Below are 17,496 nucleotides of genomic sequence, written 5' to 3' on the forward strand. Positions count from 1 at the left end.
GAGCATCATGTTTTTCAGGCTCATCCACGTTGTAGCCTGTGTCAGAGCGTCATTCCTTTGCAGCCGAATAATTCCCCACTGAATGGATGGGCCATGTTGTGTTCATCCATTCATCCGTGGGTGGACACGTGGGTTGTGTCTCCTTTTGGCTATGTCACTAGTGCTGCTATTAACACGCATGTACTGTGAGCACACATGTATATATGTCCATGTGGACCCATGTTTTTCAGACACCAACTTTGTGCTGGGCAGCTACAAAACAGAGCAGTGTCCAAAACCACCACGCCTGTGTCGCCAGGGCTACGCGTGTCCCCACTACCACAACAGCAGGGACAGACGGCGCAACCCCAGGAGGTTCCAGTACAGGTGAGCCCTGGGACCCCGGGTACCTGGGCCCCCACCTCCGTCCTCCTTCAGACATTGAGCTCTGGGTCCAGCTTTTTTGTTGAGCAAAGAGCCACTCTCTGCTCACCAGACAGTGCCTTGCGTGCCCCAGGGAACTCCTGTCTCAGGTAGAAAGAGTTGGTTTATTACAGTCATTGTTCTTTTTCTTGGTTGTTTCAGAGTCGAGGAACAGAGAACCTAAATGAGTAGTCTCTACGTTTTAGTCACCAGCTACTTGCTTGAGACGATAAGTGAATTTACTGCCTATCGAAGGGATAGAAAAATTGTAAAAAAAGAAACCACACACAAAAATACCCTCTTATTTACCACTGGTGGTAATTTTTTCTATAAATCCAAATAAGTTACAATAGAGCTGCCAAGTACATGAAAAATAGAGGATTTGGGTTAGGATTTTCATGTTGTAGGACCAAAAGTCTCAGATCCAATTTTGAAACAGTTTTGCATGAAGATGGGCTGTGGGCCTCGTCTCCTCTCCTCCCGGCTGCAGGAGGCCTGGCTGCTTCCCCAAGATGTGTTTCACGTGGGCGTGGTTTCATTTTTGCGGAAAAGAAACATGGGGCTCCTGAGTACTGTCATGCAGTGTCATGCGGGGTCTCTGGTCCTACTCCCCACATAAGAACACAGGACATGGTGAGGCCAAAAAGGAACACCCACGGAGCCATAGATGGGGGAGTCATACCACTATATTCTTGCTGGGGGCCGGGCAAGACACACGAAGTAGGATTCACACCATCTGCAATCTGCCGTCTGCTTCTCTGCCAAACAACCTCACTTGCCATCTGCAATCGCACTTGCTAACTCAGCCACGGCAGTTATATCAGTGACCAATGGCTAACTAGTCACAGCTGATGGCCAACCAGTCACAGCTGATGACCATCTACTACCCGAGCCAGCACCTTTCCACATGAGGCCGAGAGCCTGGAAACTGCTCTCCTGGGACTCTGTCCCCACACCACTGTCTGGGTTCAGATGGCACCTCCCCTGCTCTTACTTGTCCTCATAAGGAAAGAGGCTGGGCCTTCCAGGGGCTGGTCCCTCACGGCGAGGGCACCGTCCTGCGAGGTGAGCCCAGCGATAGGTAGATAAACTGACGCCCCAAGGCACGCCTGAAGCATGTCTCCTCTGTGACCTCCTGTGACTCCCCTGTTTCCCAGGTCCACACCGTGCCCCAGTGTGAAGCATGGCGATGAGTGGGGCGAGCCCTCGAGGTGTGAGAGTGGGGACAGCTGTCAGTACTGCCATTCCCGCACGGAGCAGCAGTTCCACCCCGAGGTATGAGCAGGGGCCGGGGGCTTCAGCCAGCTGGTCAGTGTCACTCATAGGCTGGGAGAGGGTGGGCCTGGGTGACTCCCCTTCTTTCTGTGTTGGGGGGTCCCTAAGACCACCCTCAGGTTCAGTGATTAGCTAGAAGGATTCACGGAACTCAGCAAAACCATTACGTTTCATTGGTTGTAAAGAACAGTTATGGTTCATTATACTGTAAGGCTACAGATTGAAACCGGCAAAGGGAAGGGTCCTGGAAAGACCAGGGGTGAGCTTCCAGCTGTCCCCTCCCAGTGAGTTGTGGACAGTAATCATTTCTCCCAGTGACCACATGAGACAAAGTATATGGAGTGTTGCCAACTGTGGACGTCACCCTGAGCCTCGGTGTCCAGGGTTTTTATTTGGGGTTGGGCACGGGGACGTGGCTGACCCAGGTTGAGCTGACCCCACGCGGTCCAGGGCCCCCACCGTAAATCACTGTATTGCTATCGGCCGTGGCCCAAGGCCAGGTAAGCAGACCCTTACCAGGCAGGACATTCCAGGGGCTCAGAGGTCAGCTCCCAGGAGCCGGTCAAGGCCAGTCCTTCCTTTGCAATGTGTGGGTTCCGGACCACCAGTGCCTACTGAGCCAACCAGGGCTCACTTGGATTTGTGTTAAAAATGAACAAGCAAACAAGCCCCCTTCAGGGCGTGAGACAGAGGGAGAGCTGGGGAGCGGGCAGGGTGGGGACCAGGGCCCGGCAGGTGGGGGGGGTGTACCCGCAGGGGTGGTGTGGGGTGTACTGATCTCTGTGAACTAAGGCAGGCTCATCTGCTGAACTGAAGGGGCCTAGAGAGGAGAAACAGGCAGTGGGGGATGGGAGAGGGTGCCCTGTGGCCTGCACGGCCCAATCAGGGACAGAGTTGCCGCGCTGGCTTGGAGTATCCTTTGGCCCCATGGGAGAGAGGCACGGAGCAGTGCTGAGCACGTGGGTGTCGGGTTGTAGCATGAACTTGGGTAAAACCCTGGCCTTCACCTCTGTGCCTTCTCCCTGAAGCCCAGCTGTGTTTTCAGGGCCTACAACCACCAGCTCAAGATTTTATTTTGTCCTCTTCAAGTCACGTGATCGTTCCTTCATGCACTCGTTCAATCAGTGTTGGAAACTCAAAATATTCTGTGCTTGTTCACACCAGAAGTGTTTGAGTAAAAAGTCCGACCTCACCTCTGCTTCTGCACCCCAAGGTCACGACTGTCCCATTCATTTCCGTGGCTCTTCCAGCACTCATGGTTCTTACCCGTTCCCCAAACTGATGCTCTTTTTATCTGGCTTATATAGGTGTAGAATTGGGACTCCAAACCCAAGATACTAGTGAATTTTAACTTTAGCTGTGTTTTGTTTTTAATGTTTTGTTTTTAATGTTGTGTATGTGACTTTTTTTTTAAAACAATTGTGTGTTTTTTTAAAGATTTTGTTGGGGAAGGTGAACAGGACTTTATTGGGGAACAGTGTGTACCTCCAGGACTTTTTCCAAGTCAAATTGTTGTCCTTTCAGTCTTAGTTGTGGAGGGCACAGCTCAGCTCCAGGTCCAGTTGCCGTTGTTAGTTGCAGGGGGCGCAGCCCACCATCCCTTGCGGGAGTTGAACCGGCAACCTTGTGGTTGAGAGGACGTGCTCCACTGAACTGAGCCATCTGGGAGCTCAGAGGCAGCTCAGCTCAAGGTGCCATGTTCAATCTTTAGTTGCAGGGGGCACAACCCACCATCCCTTGCAGGAGTCGAGGAATCGAACCGGCAACCTTGTGGTTGAGAGCCCTTGCTCCAACCAACTGAGCCATCTGGGAGCTCAGTGGCAGCTCAGCTCAAGGTGCTGTGTTCAATCTTAGTTGCAGGGGGCGGAGCCCAGCATCCCTTGTGGGAGTCGAGGAATCAAACTGGCAACCTTGTGGTTGAGAGCCCACTGGGCCATGTGGGAATCGAACTGGCAGCCTTCGGTGTTAGGAGCACGGAGGTCTAATCGCCTGAGCCACTGGGCCCTCAACTGTGACTTTTAATAGAGAAGAAAAAAGTGAACGGTGGCACCCTCGGGTATTCACACCTGGTTTAATTTCAGGCCTGCCTGTGGTGTTTGTGGCCACATGGATGCATGAATGTCCCATGTCACACACCAGGTTACCTCAGGGGTGTGTGCCATCTGTTTTATACGCATAGCTTCATGCATACACACATCATTCATGCTCAAGCAAGACACACTCAGAGCAGTGAACATGTTCAGGAATCACAGCACCAGCACGGCCAGCACGTGTGTGCAGAGGCGGTCCTGGGCGTGAAAGCAGGTGCCGGAATGAGGAAGCATAGGGCTGGGCCAAGGGAGGCACCTCTTCCAAAGGCTTGTGATTGTGTTTCGTTTCTTGAAAGTGTGTCCTATTCAGAAGTTCTGTGCTTTAAAATGCCCATGAAATGACATTTAGCCTGGTATTTTTAGTGAATTCGAGACCCTTTGAAATTGCTTTTGTTGGTGTAGCTGCTGAGGGGACAGTTGAAGAGCCAAGGGGATGGAGCAGCACTTCAGGCGGGGAAGGGAGGTGGGGTGACAAGGTGTCATGTGGGATCTGGGCAGGAGCACAGAGAGCCTGCCCCTGCCAGGCCCGTGAGGGGCGGCTGGGGATTTGAGGCCTGTCTGTGCCACCTGGGTCCCCGTGTGCTGTGGGGCCAGACCCCAGTGTTTTTGACACCCTGAGAGTATCTCAAGCCCAGGTGAAGTGGATCAGGTCTGGCCATGGAGTGGACACATGCGTTCATTTAACAGGCACTGAATGAGGTGCACCTTTCAGAAAACACCAAATGGAGAAGCTGACGTCATGTGGTTTCGAGGACAGGGGCTGCAGGCACTCGTCCCCCAAGCTGACTGGCCCTGCACAGTGGAGGGAATTCAGGACCATGGGCATGCAGGAGAGGGGGCCACGTCCACATCCGGGTCTTCAGAAGACCCCTTTGTGACTGGGAGCTTAGCTCTCTGCACTGTGGTGCAGCCAGGTCTGGGCTTCCCAGGGAAACCCATTGCCAGTACAGCCTCTCTAGTTTATTTTCTTTCATTTTTGTTTCCTAGATCTACAAGTCTACAAAGTGCAACGACATGCGCCAAACCGGCTACTGTCCTCGGGGTCCTTTCTGTGCCTTTGCGCATGTGGAAAGTGAGTACACGTTGGCCAGCAGGCTCCGGCCCAGCTGCCGTTGTAGACACATCAGATCAGACAACTCACAGGCGCCCATTAGACTCTCCATTCATCTGGAGCCGCCTCTGATGAGCAGGCGGAAGCCCCGCGTCATCGTGGGGGAGGCTTGGGGGCCCCCCAGCTTGCCTTTTAGGGCCCTTGGGGTGGGACCTGCTGCAGGCTGGGCCTTGCGGGGCCCAGAGCAGCCCTGCCTCCAGGCGTTCTGGGGTCCCGAGTGCCATGGCCAGGCGCCGGCATGGGTTAGTTTTGACGGTCAGATGGACCCATCAAATGTTCCCAAAGGCGGAAACGAACCTCGGTGACAGGAACACGCAGACAGACGGCCTTCCCTGGTGTTCCCGAGGCCGTCCTCTTAAAAACTTTTGAGTTTGGGTTCCAGTTTTGTGAGTGTAGCTGCCAATTCTGATTTTACTTTCTATTTTTTATTTTAATGGGGAGGCTGGCGGTTCTTGAAATTTTACATGGTTTTCTGATCTTCAAATCATTCGAGTCTCACACCTAAGACTTGAGGGTCCCATTGCCCTGACGGCTCACTGATGCCCCAGCCTCCCTCTTTCCCTGTTGCCAGGGAAGATGGTTGTCACGAGAACAGTGCACGCGCTTTCCCTAAATCGTGGGAGTTCCTCTAACAGAATACGCTGTGCAGCCAGTGGCCGCTCAAAGCCTATTGCCCCCTTTTCTTGGCAGAGAGCCTCGGAATGGCCAACGACTGGGGCTGCCGAGACCTCACCTCTGCCAGCAGCTCCTCGGCCAATAGCAGCCAGCCTGGAAATGTAAGTGGACAGTATCCCGAGGAGGGTGCCCGGTGGGCAGCCCACTCCATCCTTTGGTTATGATCGAACTGTAAGGGGCAGATGGTTGTGATTTCTGGGTGATACAGTTGAGACCGTCTTCCTGTGGGTTGGCGGCTCCTTCTGGAAGACTCTAGAAGAGTTCTGGCTGAGTTCTGGCCTGGGCCTTGCAGTTTGCCAGACAGGCACATACCAGCCACACATGAAGGCAGAGTCTTGGGCTGACCATGAATAGGGGCCCGATGTCTGGGTGGTGTCCTTGCAGGGCTGGCAGCCAGGTGGGAGGGTGGGTGTGGGCGGGTCCCTGACAAAGCGCCCCCAGGGTCTCAGTCACCAGTGGCCCTGATGTGGCCCTGATGTGTTAGGACCCTCGTGTTGGTGAGGGCGGAGTGAAACAGTGGGGACAGGGTTCAGACCTTGTGTCCCACCCTCACTGGCGTGGTAGTGGCTCTTTACACGTGTCCTCACGCCAAGCATTTGGACAGGGCAGGGATGACCCCCTTTCTCAGGGGAGCAAGGTATCTCCAGTGTGGGAGCGTTGTCATTTGTCATATTGGAGTGGCCGTGTGGCTACAGAGGGAGCTGAATTCCTTCAGTCGGGCAGACAGCTGGGCTGCTCTGTGAGTGAGCCCAGGCCCCTCTCCCCGCTCCTGTCAGGCTGAAAGGTTGAGGAGGGGGAGGGGGTTGTCTCGGAGCCCCCACAGCACTTAGGCAGGGCTGCACCTGGATGGGCCACTTCACAGGTCCTCGGTGACACTGCGGAGAGACTCACATATGCAAATTGAGCCATTTTATTATAAAAGTGCATTGACAGCATTCAGTCACCACCTCTCTAGCTGGACATTTTTCCTTGAGACAGAACTCACATGGCCCTGAAGACAGGTGGAAACTGAAGAAAAAGTTGAAATCCTCTAAGAAATGTTCCTTACAAAGATTGAAGCTAACTGTTTCAGTATGAAACCTCAAGACTTCTGGGCGACCAAGGCGTTGAAATTGGCTAGTTCTCTGGGCAACATTTTCAGCAGATGGTTAGGTGAATGTTAAGTATGTAGGAAAACATGCAAGGAGAGACACCCAGAGTTAGCTCAGGCCTCCCTCTGGGCTCTGGTGTGGAGGGCATTTGGTTTTTTGGTCGTGAGTCTAAGGGAACAGATTGATTGGGACACTTGGAGAATGTCAGACCTCAGTGTGGGTCTTGCTCTCCCAATGAGCCGTTTTCACGGAGGGCAGCTTCCCGTTCCAATTTGTCTGAATCTCAGTCACCTTTGACAGCAGAACTGAACATACATGAAAGAGGACACTGTGCCCTGTCCAGGGCAAGCTGCTCTCACTGCCCTCCGTTCTGATTCCAGAATGTTCCACACACAGGCGACTGCTCCATGCCCCTGTTGGTGAATGCACCTGTGTGATGGGGGGTTGTTGACCACACAGAGTCCGGAAGTGAAAGGCTTTGTATGGGGTTTGCCCACGTTGTGGGTTCAGGGTGCATGGAGCTCACACACCACCTTCACACAGATTAGCCTCGAGGTCAAAGATCAGTGTCCAAGTGGAAGAAATGGAATTCAGGAGAACTGATGGCAGAGCTAGCCCATTTGAATGCCTTTTCTATTTTATGAGACGTCAGTACTTGTCATTTTCTACGTTCTGAGCCAAGTTTAGGTCTCTATGTATATTTTTAACCAACTGGGTTTTTTTTCCAACATCAGGGCTTTTTTCTGTTGCAGGCAAAGCGGAGGGACTCGCCTGCTGAAGGCAGCCAGAAGGCCAGTGAGCATGGCAGTAAGCAGGTACCGTGTGCCTCACGCCGGGTTTCACGTTTTCTGAGAATGGCCAGCGGGCCATGTTCTGACTTTCTCACTCGGTCATGCTCACTCATGACTCACAAAGGGACCCTGTAATGTCCATATGTAAATTCATTATGTTTTGAGTGACAGCCTTCTTAAAATCATCTGTTCCACGTGTCCTTTGTTTTAATGTTTAAAAATGTGTTGTGCAGGCAGACCTTGGAGATACTGTGGGTTTAGTTCCCGACCGCCGCAGTAAAGCGAGTGTGGCAGGAAAGTGAGCTGTGATCTGTTTTCTGGTGGAGGGTCTTGCCTTCAGTTTGTAAAAAAACGCACCATTTGCGAAGCATAAGAAAACAAGGTCTGCCTGTGTCTTGGAAACAACAAAACCCAAACCTCTGAAAGTCTCCTCCATGGGGAAATAAGACGCCGCCAGTCTGTGTCAGGGGCCTGGGGCCGCCTTAACAAAGTACCACAGATGGGGGCTTAGACAACAGAAGTTGGTTCTCTCACAGTCTGGAGGCTGGAAGTCCAAGATCAAGATGTGGGCAGGGTCTGTCCCAGGCGTCTGTCCTCGCCTATAGACGCTCTCTTCTCCCTGTCTCAGCTCGTCATCTTCCCTGTGTCTGCCTCCACATTTCACCTTTTTATAAGGGCACCAATCATAGTGACCAAAACCGACCCCAATGGCTTCGTCTTAACTCGATTCCCTTGGTAACGATCCCGTCTCCAAGTAAGGTCCCACTCAGGTGTTCCGAGATCAGTACTGTGACATATGAGGTTCTGGGGACATAATTCAGCCCACGAGAGCATCTACGATGAGCCTGGCCTGGTCTCTTTAGATCACAGCTTATTGTCACATCTGAGATAATGGTCAGTTTCGATGAGGTTTTGTTGACTGTTTTCCCTTCCCTGGTGAGGCTGAGTGGGGGCTTCCCGCTGGGCCTCCTACCATCCTGAGACCCAGCTTCCCAAACACGCTTGTTTAAACCACGTTGTTTGTTTTGAGAAACAGTGTTTTTTTCCTGGACACGGCTGCCTTAAGGACGCAAAACCCTTGTTTTTCTCCATCACTGTGGAAAGGCAGAGAACTAAACGTTTGGAAGGCCTGGGAGTGTTGTGTGTGACAGGCAGCAAATGCTTACCTCTCTGGCCCAGGACTTTGGCCAGGTGTCACTGTCTCTGCTGTGATCTTTATTTTAAATTTCTAAACAGGCAAACACCTCTTGTTTCCTTCTCTCCTGGTTTCCTGGATGCCCCACCTGAGGGCACCTCCCACATGGCCGTGTGGAGCAAGCTGTTTAAGTCACATGTTCTATTAGGAGCTTCTGAAGCACATGTTTGAAATCAGCAGAAGGATAGTTGAAAGTAAAAAGCCACTTAGTTATTTTGTGATGGTTTTTTTCTTAAGAGATTAAAACCGGCAAGATGTTCACTAAAAATGTGAAACATGAAATGTTAGCAACACTGTAGCCAGTGGGCGTGTGGCCTGTCTCAGGGCCATAGGAGAAGGGCCTGGAAAGGAGGGGGGTACAGACTCAGTGAGCAGCAGGGTGCAGGGCCCCACACCAGCCCTGGGCCCAGAAGCCCCAGGAAAGGGGCCCTGGGGACATCACGCTGTCCCCCCACCACCGGTTATGTCCTCACACTGTGGCAGCTGTGAGTAAACTGGCCAAGTTCATCCGTAAGCCAGCTAGCACCTGTGCCCAGGACCCCCTGTATCTGTCCCAAAGCTGGGCTCCAGGGGCAGCGAGTGCCAGATGGGATTCGGATTGGAGAGCCAGCTCGGGGGGTCGCTAGCCAGGTTAGTGTTCCCAGTGTTTCACCTGGGATCCCCTCCAGGTTCTCACTCAGTTGGAAAGGCTGGAGGGTACACCAAGGGGACGCTGTGACTTTGAGGCCAGCCTGGCAGCTCTTGTGGGCTGACAGCTGCCCCAGGTGTCCCTTCCCTGCTCATGGGTGCCTGGCCACTCTGGCCAGAGAATAGTGCCAGCCCCTCCACCCCTGAGACCTCCCGACTCCTCTTTGTCGCTGCAGGTCTCTGTCCTAAGGCCTCAGCGGCGGCTCTTGTTTTGGGGGCCTCAGCCATTGGGTGGGAGTGGGGAGCACCAGGAGCCTTTCCTTCCAGAGTTTTCTTTGATAAACGGAGGCTGTTCAATTCCTGCTTAGTCCGGCCCAGTCCCCGGTTTCCGTCTTCCTTCCTGGATGATCTCTTTCTCAGAAGCCCCTGCTCACCAGGCGACGCTGGGCAGAACGTGTGCAGCCAAGCAGCTGTCCTGCTGGCGGCCCCACCATCTCGCAGACTTGCCGCCCCCTCGTGGCCCCTGCACTGTTCCGTGCAGCCTGCAGAGACCACGGACAGGCTGTCCCCTGTGCGCCCAGAGCCCAGGACTCACTTTCACCCCACCCGCGAGGCCAGTGTACGGCAGCCAGTGTGTCACCTGATCCGCCCCGGAGCGCTTAACCCGGTGAGCAGTGTGGTTGGGCAGAGTCATCATCCCCGGGGCACAGAGCACCTTGTGGAACTTGCTTCCTGGCTGAGGCGCAAGCTTTTATAGTTGTCACTCTGATGAGTCCCCAAGTCACTCCAGGGTCCCTGTGGCCGAGTGTCTCCTGTTGGTGGAAGTTGCTCTCCTCCAGCCTATTACACAAAACAGGCAGACGTTGGAACTGGCGACGACTTCTTGGATATGATGCCCAAATCATAGGCAACAAAAAAGAAAATAGATCAGTTGTACTTCCATCAAAATTAAAACTGTGTGTCAAAGAACAGTGTCCACAGAGTAAAAGTCAGCCTGCGAAATGGGAGAAAACATCTGCAAATCACATCTGGTAAAGGGTTAAGGTCCTCAACTAACAAAGAACTGCTATGACTGAGCACCAAGCAACCCACTTGGAAAATGGTCAAAGGTTAGAAAAGACATTTCTCCAAAGGAGATACACAATAGGCCACAAGCCTGTGAAAAGATGCTCGATACCACTGGTCATCAGGGAAATGCAAATCAAACCGCAATGAGATACGACGTCCACACCCATTAGGGTGTCGGCTTAAGGGAAAAAAAACACCACCAGAAAATAACAGGCGAGGATGCAGAGAACTTGGAGCTTTTATGCATTGGGAAGCAGTATGGCGGTTCCTTGAAAAATTACAAATAGAACTACCATAGGATAAAGCAATTCCACCTCTGACTATATACCCGAAAGAATTGAAAGCAGCGTCTCTAAGAGATTTTTGTGCACTCATGTTCACAGCAGCATTTCTCGGAATGGCCCAAAGTAGAAGCAACCCAAATGCCCATTGACAGATGAAGGGATAAGCAAAATGTGCTCTGTCCATACAGTGGACTATTGTTCAGCCTTAAAAAGGAAGGAAATTCTGACACCTGCTATGACATGCATGAGCCCTGAAGACTGTGTTAGCTCAGGCTGCCATAACAAAATACCCTAGACTGGTCGGCTAAAATAACAACCTGATTTTCTCACAGTTTTGGAGGCTGGAAGTCCAAGATCAGAGTGTAGGCGGGTTTGATTTCTCCAGGCCTCTCTCCTTGGCTTGCAGACGGCTCGCGTCTTGCTGGGAACTCACATCCTTTTCTCTGCGTCCGCATGTCCCTGGTGTCTCTTCCTCTTTTTCTAAGGACACCAGTCCTATCAGATGAGGACCCCACTCGTATGACCTCATTTGACCTTAATCACCTCCTTCAAGGCCCTGCCTCCAAATACAGTCACGGTGGGGGTTGGGGCTTCAATGCAAATCTTGGAGAGTTGGACACAGACGTTCCACCCATAGATGTTACACTACGTGAAATCAGCTAGACACACATTGTGGGATTCCACTCATATGTGGTCCCTGGGAGAGTCAGATTGGTACAGAGAGAAGGGAGTTGGTGGTGCCAGGGGAGGTGGAGATGGGGAGTCCGTGTGAAACTCTGGGCACAGAGTTTCAGTTTGGGAAGATGGAGAAAGTTCTGGAGCTGGATGGTGGTGATGGCTGCACAACAGTGTGAAAGTACTTAATGCCATTGAACTGGTCACTTAAAAAGGGTTCAAGTGGTGAATTTTATGTTATGCATATTTTGCCATAATAAAAAAGCAAAAAAAAAAAGGCAGACAAAGCTGGCATTTGAAGGGGATATGGTCCCTTGTCTCGCTGTGCGTCTGACTCCCTGGTGATGGGGAATCCAAGTGATCCATCTGTAATGACTGAGGCCTCAGGCAAAGGGCCAAACAGGATGTCATTATCAATTTTCAGGACAAACTGTCACCTGACATCTTTGAGGGGGCACATCGTCCTGCAGTGTGACTTGGGTGAGTGGTGAAGTTAGGCTCATGGCTCCAGGCCAGGCTCAGTGTGTCGGGTTTAATGTGGGGCATCTCCGGTGTCGTCGTGGGTTACAGTGGTTCCTGGCCCATCTGGGGACGGCGCACAGCCCAGCAGAGGCAGGAAGGAACGAGAAGCCCATGGTCACACCTTCACAGGTGGAGGGATACAAAAGCCCGCTTGTGGGTGACCCCAGAGGGTGTTGGGGGATTACTGCTTTCCAGACTTCTGCAGTTTAAGTTCTTACTTTTAAATTTTAGCCTCAAACATACAGTGGTTGTCAGTTCCAGGGTCTCTGTACTCATGGACCGATGGTCTTTCGTGGGGGCCTCTCTTGAGCAAAACCAGGATGGGGTTGGGAGCTCATGAACATGGAAAATGCGACCTCAAGGCCAAGACACATTTGCTCAAAAACCTGTCCTGCGCCAGATTTCTGTCCTGCAAAATGCACAGTAACTAACATTCTTTATTATGGAAAACTTCACTTACTCCGACAAACTAGTAAACTCCCGTTATCGTTGGCCTTGTGGTAGCCCCTCCCCCCCCCCAGGCCCAGGTTAACTTCTCCTGTGTTATTTTGAAGCAGAACCCAGAACCCATTTCACTGCAATATAGCTCATTTCCTAGTGACCTCGGAGTCTGCCTTGCAGACGCAGCTGCTGTGCAGAGTCCTGAGGTCTGGCCTGCAGCTCTGTCGTGTGTCGTTTTCATTGTGTGCTTTGCTTGTACACAGCGTCCTCCACATGACTGCCTCCCACTCCAAGATTGTGCCAGTTCTTTTTCTTTGAATCTGTTGTCTATCAAATATAATGTGACTTACCCCCATTTTTCACTTTTCTTGGGTAATGACGTCATAGGACCATTTCATCGATGTTTTCAGAAGGGGGCTGGCTCTCTACTTATGTCTTGGTGGGATGTTTTCTACTGCTGTTTGCCTGCTTTGGAAAATCGCTTTTTGCAGAACAGCTCATTAGATGAGACATTTTTCTAGATGCATATGTTCCCCTCCCTGGCTGATGGGCAGCTTACAGTTCTGCCTTTCGGGCTCATTGTAAGTACGTAGACAAGTCCACTTTATCTTCTGCTTTGCGGCAGAAGTCGGCCAACTCGTCATCTGTGACTCTGCACTGAGGTCACGCTGCTATGGTCTATGCAGGTATGTCTGCTCACCTCGTTTGTGTCTTTGCACAGAACCACCTGGCGGTGTTTGCAGTGGTTCACCCACTTGCTCCCAGCGTGAGCTCCAGCGTGGCGTCCAGCCTGGCGTCCAGTGCTGGCTCTGGCGGCTCCTCTCCCACTGCTCTGCCCGCACTCTCGGCCCGTGCCCACCCGCTCGACCCCACCGGCAGTGCCCTGGAGTCCATCCCAGGTAAGCCCAGGACGCCTCCCTGACTTCTCTCAGCACTTCCCCTGGCGCCTTTCAGTAATCGTCTAGTTTGGACACGTTGAGGAATGCAAGCTTTCATGTCTGCTTTTGGTCGTCAGTCACTGTGGCTGTATCACGTGGTCATGGAAATGCCTGCTTCACCGGGGGCCTGGGGCTAGAGTGGAGAGGGAGCCCTCTGACGGGGGCAGCTGCGTGGCCCAAGGGCAAGTCAGAGAATGGAGGCTTTAGGGAAATGAAATGGGAGTGGGGGTGGGCAGCGAGGGCACCCGAAGGTGAGGGACAGGCTGGGGGTGACCTGTCCGGTAGCGTGAATGGGGCACAGGATCCAGGTGGGGGCTGTCGTGAAAGTACAGGGAAGAGCTGGATGGACGCAGAGCCTGGGGGTGGAGAGTTATGCCTGTCCCTTTGGCCCCCTCAGGCCACATCTAGGTGGTGGGGCACCTGGCACCTGTGGAGGGCTCCCTGCATTTCCAGGCTGACCCGTGCCTGCATCTTTGTCCTGGTCCAGGGAGACTTGTGGCAGTTCCAAGTTGTCCGTCCAGGGCTGGCTGGGAAGGTGTGGATGGTGGCAGGACAGGGGAGCTGCCCAGCCTGGTCAGCACAAAGTTTTATTGTTACGTATGGATAAGCACAGTTTTTAAATAAAGCTTATGTTCCCCAGGATAAAATACAAGTTGAGCATAACAAAGCTCAACAGGAAAATGAAATTCCTGTCCCCCAAACAGGTGAGGCTCTGCTCCCCTGAGTGGAAAATAGAACGAGGTGCATCTGTGCTTTGAAAGTGGCCGTGCTGGACGTGTGATGACAGATTGGCGGTAGCAGATTCCTAGTAATGTTTCTAGCCGTCATCTAACACCCAAGGGGCACCTCAGCCTGTTTTAGTTTCACTTACCATCTTGCTGGGTGTTCGTTCATTGACTTAAATATTTCCTGAGCCCACTCCTGGAAGGTGAAGAGGTGGGTTTGTTTTCAGGATCAGCATTGCTTCCATTTACAGATAATACGTTTTTGTTGCTGTTAAAATAATGAGCTTCTGCTGCTGGTGCCATCCACCCATTTTCTCTGACCACCTTCCTGAGTGTAAAGTTATATCCCAATACGACTGCCCCAGTTATGGGAAGTAACAGACTCCTCCGAAGTGCCCTCCGGCCCCAGGTGGGCCCTAGCTGGGCGGTCTGTCTACAGCTGAGGACTCCCGGGCCCGGAGAGCCCCCTGACCTGCTTTGGGACTAACAGGTGTAGACTGGATTGTTTTCTCTTGTAGTAGTTTCATTCCGATTACATCGTTGCTAATGCACTGAATCAAAAGAATCCACTTTGAAATCATTCATTCATTCATTTATTTAGAGTAAACTAAAATCAATAGGTGCCGTTTCCAGGCTATTCTGTATTTAATGCATTTAGTGGAATCATGTCAAGGCCACTTGACAGATTTCATTTACTTTGCCTTTCCCTTCATATGGGCAGGTTTCTGATTAAAATAGTGACCATTAAAATGGCAGCCTGCGCAGCTCATTGCCCGGAGTGGCCCGTAGCAAAGGGCGGCGGTAGCCTTGGTTCCCCGCACCGCGGAGACCCGGCCTGTCTGAGGCTTGCGTCACCGGGGGCGGGACCAGCGCCTGTCTGAGGCTTGCGTCATCGGGGCGGGGCTTGTCCACGGCTTGCGTCATCCGTGGGCGGGCCCGGCGCGGGGTGGGCGGGGCGCGGGCGGTATTTGAATCGGCGGCGGTGGCGGTGGCGCGGGCCGGTGGCGCGGGGCGGCGGACGGTGAGTCAGCATCCTCAGCCCTGCGCCGTCAGGGTGCGGGTCGTCGTCACGCGACACTGCGGAGCGGGCCGTGCGCCCCCCCGAGGTGTGGTGCGCCAGCCTCCCTCCCCAGGTGTGCCTCGCCTCCCCTCCAGGTGCTCCTCGGACTGGTCCGTGGTGCCCGCTCCCGGACCAGGTATGCCAGCCAGGGTGCGGTGCCCGGTTTCCTAGGGGCTGCGGAATGAGGTGAATGCAGACGTGCCCTCTCGAGAAGCCCGCTCTGCAGAGGCGCCTGCGGGTCCCCGGTGGGCGGGCGCCCGCCGCGAGGCTTCTTCATGGAGCCCGCATTACCTAACGGAGGTGGGTCTCTTGCTCCCAAGAGAAGACTGTTTCCTGCCTCGTCCCGTTACGAATCGCCGCCTGCGCTGTCGGAAACTCAGACCCGTGGGTGACCCAGGTGCTTCACCGTCCTGTAGGTGGGGGAGGACCGCCGGATCGGGTGGGTGCGGGGAGCTCCCCCGGCCTCGGGGTCCCCCAATCAGGCCTTAAATTCCGCGCTGTGTGCCTTGTCCCCGAGTGTCCCTGACCCTGCGGGACCGCGGCGCCTCTTGAATGTGCTGTGTCACGTCAGCAACGGGGCTTTGCCAGGGCCATTACTCAGCAGCTTTCAGCTAATTTCTCATTAACATCTGGGTGGCTCCTGGTAATTTGGTTAGGCCGGTCTGGGTCAGATGGCACAGCCTGGGTTCATCTGGGTTTTGAGTGTGAAAGCCCTTTTAAAAGTCAGTTTTTCTTTTAAGAGAATATCTGGGGAGACCGGGGTCTGATCTTGGGAAACAGCAAGGTGTGACAGGGCAAGAGAAGTGCTGCTGGTGGGAAAGTGGGCCAGGACACATCCTGAGAGCAGCTGCCTCCGCCTTGTACGCGGAACGCAGGCTGTCGTTTGTCGGGTGAGGGTTGGCCCCTCTTGTGCCACCTTTGCACTTGAGTGCTGAGTCATGGGGTGGGGGCTAAATGACTTCCAGGTGTGAACAGTGGCATGCAGTCCAGTTTGCTTCCCCCACCCATCCATTTACCTCATCATTTAGTTACGCCTTTGTTATTGACAAAGTGCTTCTGGAAACCTGCTAGCTTTGAAGCTCACCATCCCTCACCTGATCCCAGAGCTGCAGGTACTGAGGGCTGAGTCCGGGTTGTCAGGCCTGACTGGCCAGCACGGCGAGGACAGGAGCTTGGGACCCCAGGCTGGGCAGATGTGCCAGGTCAGCTCATGAAGGGGGCTTTGGGCCTCCATTTTTTTGGCCACAGCACAGGGAGCCTGGGGTGGGGGACAGGGCAGATGTGTGGGCCCCTGAGTCTGTGGGAGGTTCCCATTCAGGCAGCAGAGTACAGCCTGGAGGGGAGAGACCGGGTGAGGGTTGTCCCCAGGAGGTCCCCATTGTTGGGGGTTGAATTATGTGCCCCCCAAAACTTACTTCTCAGTCCTACCCTCCTGCCCGTGACCTGAGAACATGACCTTATGTGGAAACCATCTTTGCAGATTTAATCACGGTAAAATGAGGTCATTGGCCTGGGCCCTCATCCACGATGACTAGTGTCCTTATAAGAAGGAGGATTTGGACACAGACACAGATAGACAGCCATGTGACGGTGGAGGCAGAGATGAGGTGATGTATCCACGAGCCAAGGAAAGCCAGGGGCTGCCAATGATGCCTGAAGCTGGAAGAGCCTCCCAGGACCTCCAGAGGGATAGGGCCCACGCACCTTGAGCCCAGCTTCTGGCTCCAGCACTGGGAGAGTGGATTTGTGGTGTTTGAAGCTGCCTGGCTTGTGGTGCTTGGTTTAGCGGCCCCCGGACAACAAGGCTCCTGTGTTCCTGGATGTTAGGAAGAAGCCGTCTGTGGAGCGGAGGAACTTAATGCAAAGAAGGACTTGAGTAGCACAGCCGACGGGGAGGACACCCACAGAGGGAGCCCCCAGGAAGGAAAGGGGGCCTGTGCAGGCCAGCGGTGGGCACTGCCCCCTGGGTCCCTGCCCCAAGGGCCCCCTGAGGGTCTTTCTTGTCATGACTGGAGTCAGGTGTGGTGTCAGGTACGTCAGGGCACCTGTGAAAGGAGCTGGTCCAGCTGCAGGCGTTCCCAGGCAGCATCTCTTTGCCACCATTGTCAGAGAGGCCACTGTGAGGAATGTTCGCTGTCTTCTCAGGGACTGAAGCGCTTGGGGTGCTTCCAGCCTGGGGCCTGCTGTCTGCTCTCCCTACAGACGTGCTGACAGGGCCAGTGTCAGACTCAGCACCTTCCCGCCTCACACTCCAGAGCAACGAGATGGAATCTGGGGGCTGGGGCGGGGACAGGGCCAGGCCCCTTGTCTGGGGAGGGGGGCGGTGGACACCCCTGCGAGTTCACCACCTTTCCAGATAAGACCTCCGAAGTCCTTAATACGTGCATGTGAATAGTTTCTCCTTGGGAGTGGGCGGGGCCCCAGTGCCCCCCCACCACTCCTGGTGACAGGTGACTGGGTGGGGAGGACGGTTTTGTCCAGGTGACTTGGCCGCCTGACCTTGGTGCTCCGGGGTTGGAGGCCCTC

At 53.7% G+C, this 17,496-nt stretch overlaps 1 protein-coding gene across 11 annotated transcripts in view; it reads left to right on the forward strand.

Annotated features, from left to right (window-relative positions):
* Positions 1-17,496, forward strand: part of UNKL (unk like zinc finger) — a 39,493-nt gene that overhangs the window by 12,731 nt on the left and 9,266 nt on the right. For 6 of the 11 annotated variants that reach the window (XM_074322557.1, XM_019713157.2, XM_019713158.2 and 3 more), the window contains 6 exons: positions 231-366; positions 1,560-1,677; positions 4,755-4,839; positions 5,569-5,654; positions 7,397-7,459; positions 12,969-13,146. In XM_074322557.1, coding sequence (XP_074178658.1) covers positions 231-366; positions 1,560-1,677; positions 4,755-4,839; positions 5,569-5,654; positions 7,397-7,459; positions 12,969-13,146 — 666 coding nt within the window. Of the gene's footprint in view, positions 1-230; positions 367-1,559; positions 1,678-4,754; positions 4,840-5,568; positions 5,655-7,396; positions 7,460-12,968; positions 13,147-14,887; positions 15,107-15,129; positions 15,271-15,360; positions 15,383-15,427; positions 17,002-17,496 lie in introns of those variants that run through there. The other 5 variants (XM_074322560.1, XM_019713160.2, XM_074322559.1 and 2 more) reach the window with 5 other exon arrangements.

Source organism: Rhinolophus sinicus, linkage group LG18 (genome assembly GCF_036562045.2).
Source record: "Rhinolophus sinicus isolate RSC01 linkage group LG18, ASM3656204v1, whole genome shotgun sequence".
Taxonomy (NCBI): domain Eukaryota; kingdom Metazoa; phylum Chordata; class Mammalia; order Chiroptera; family Rhinolophidae; genus Rhinolophus; species Rhinolophus sinicus.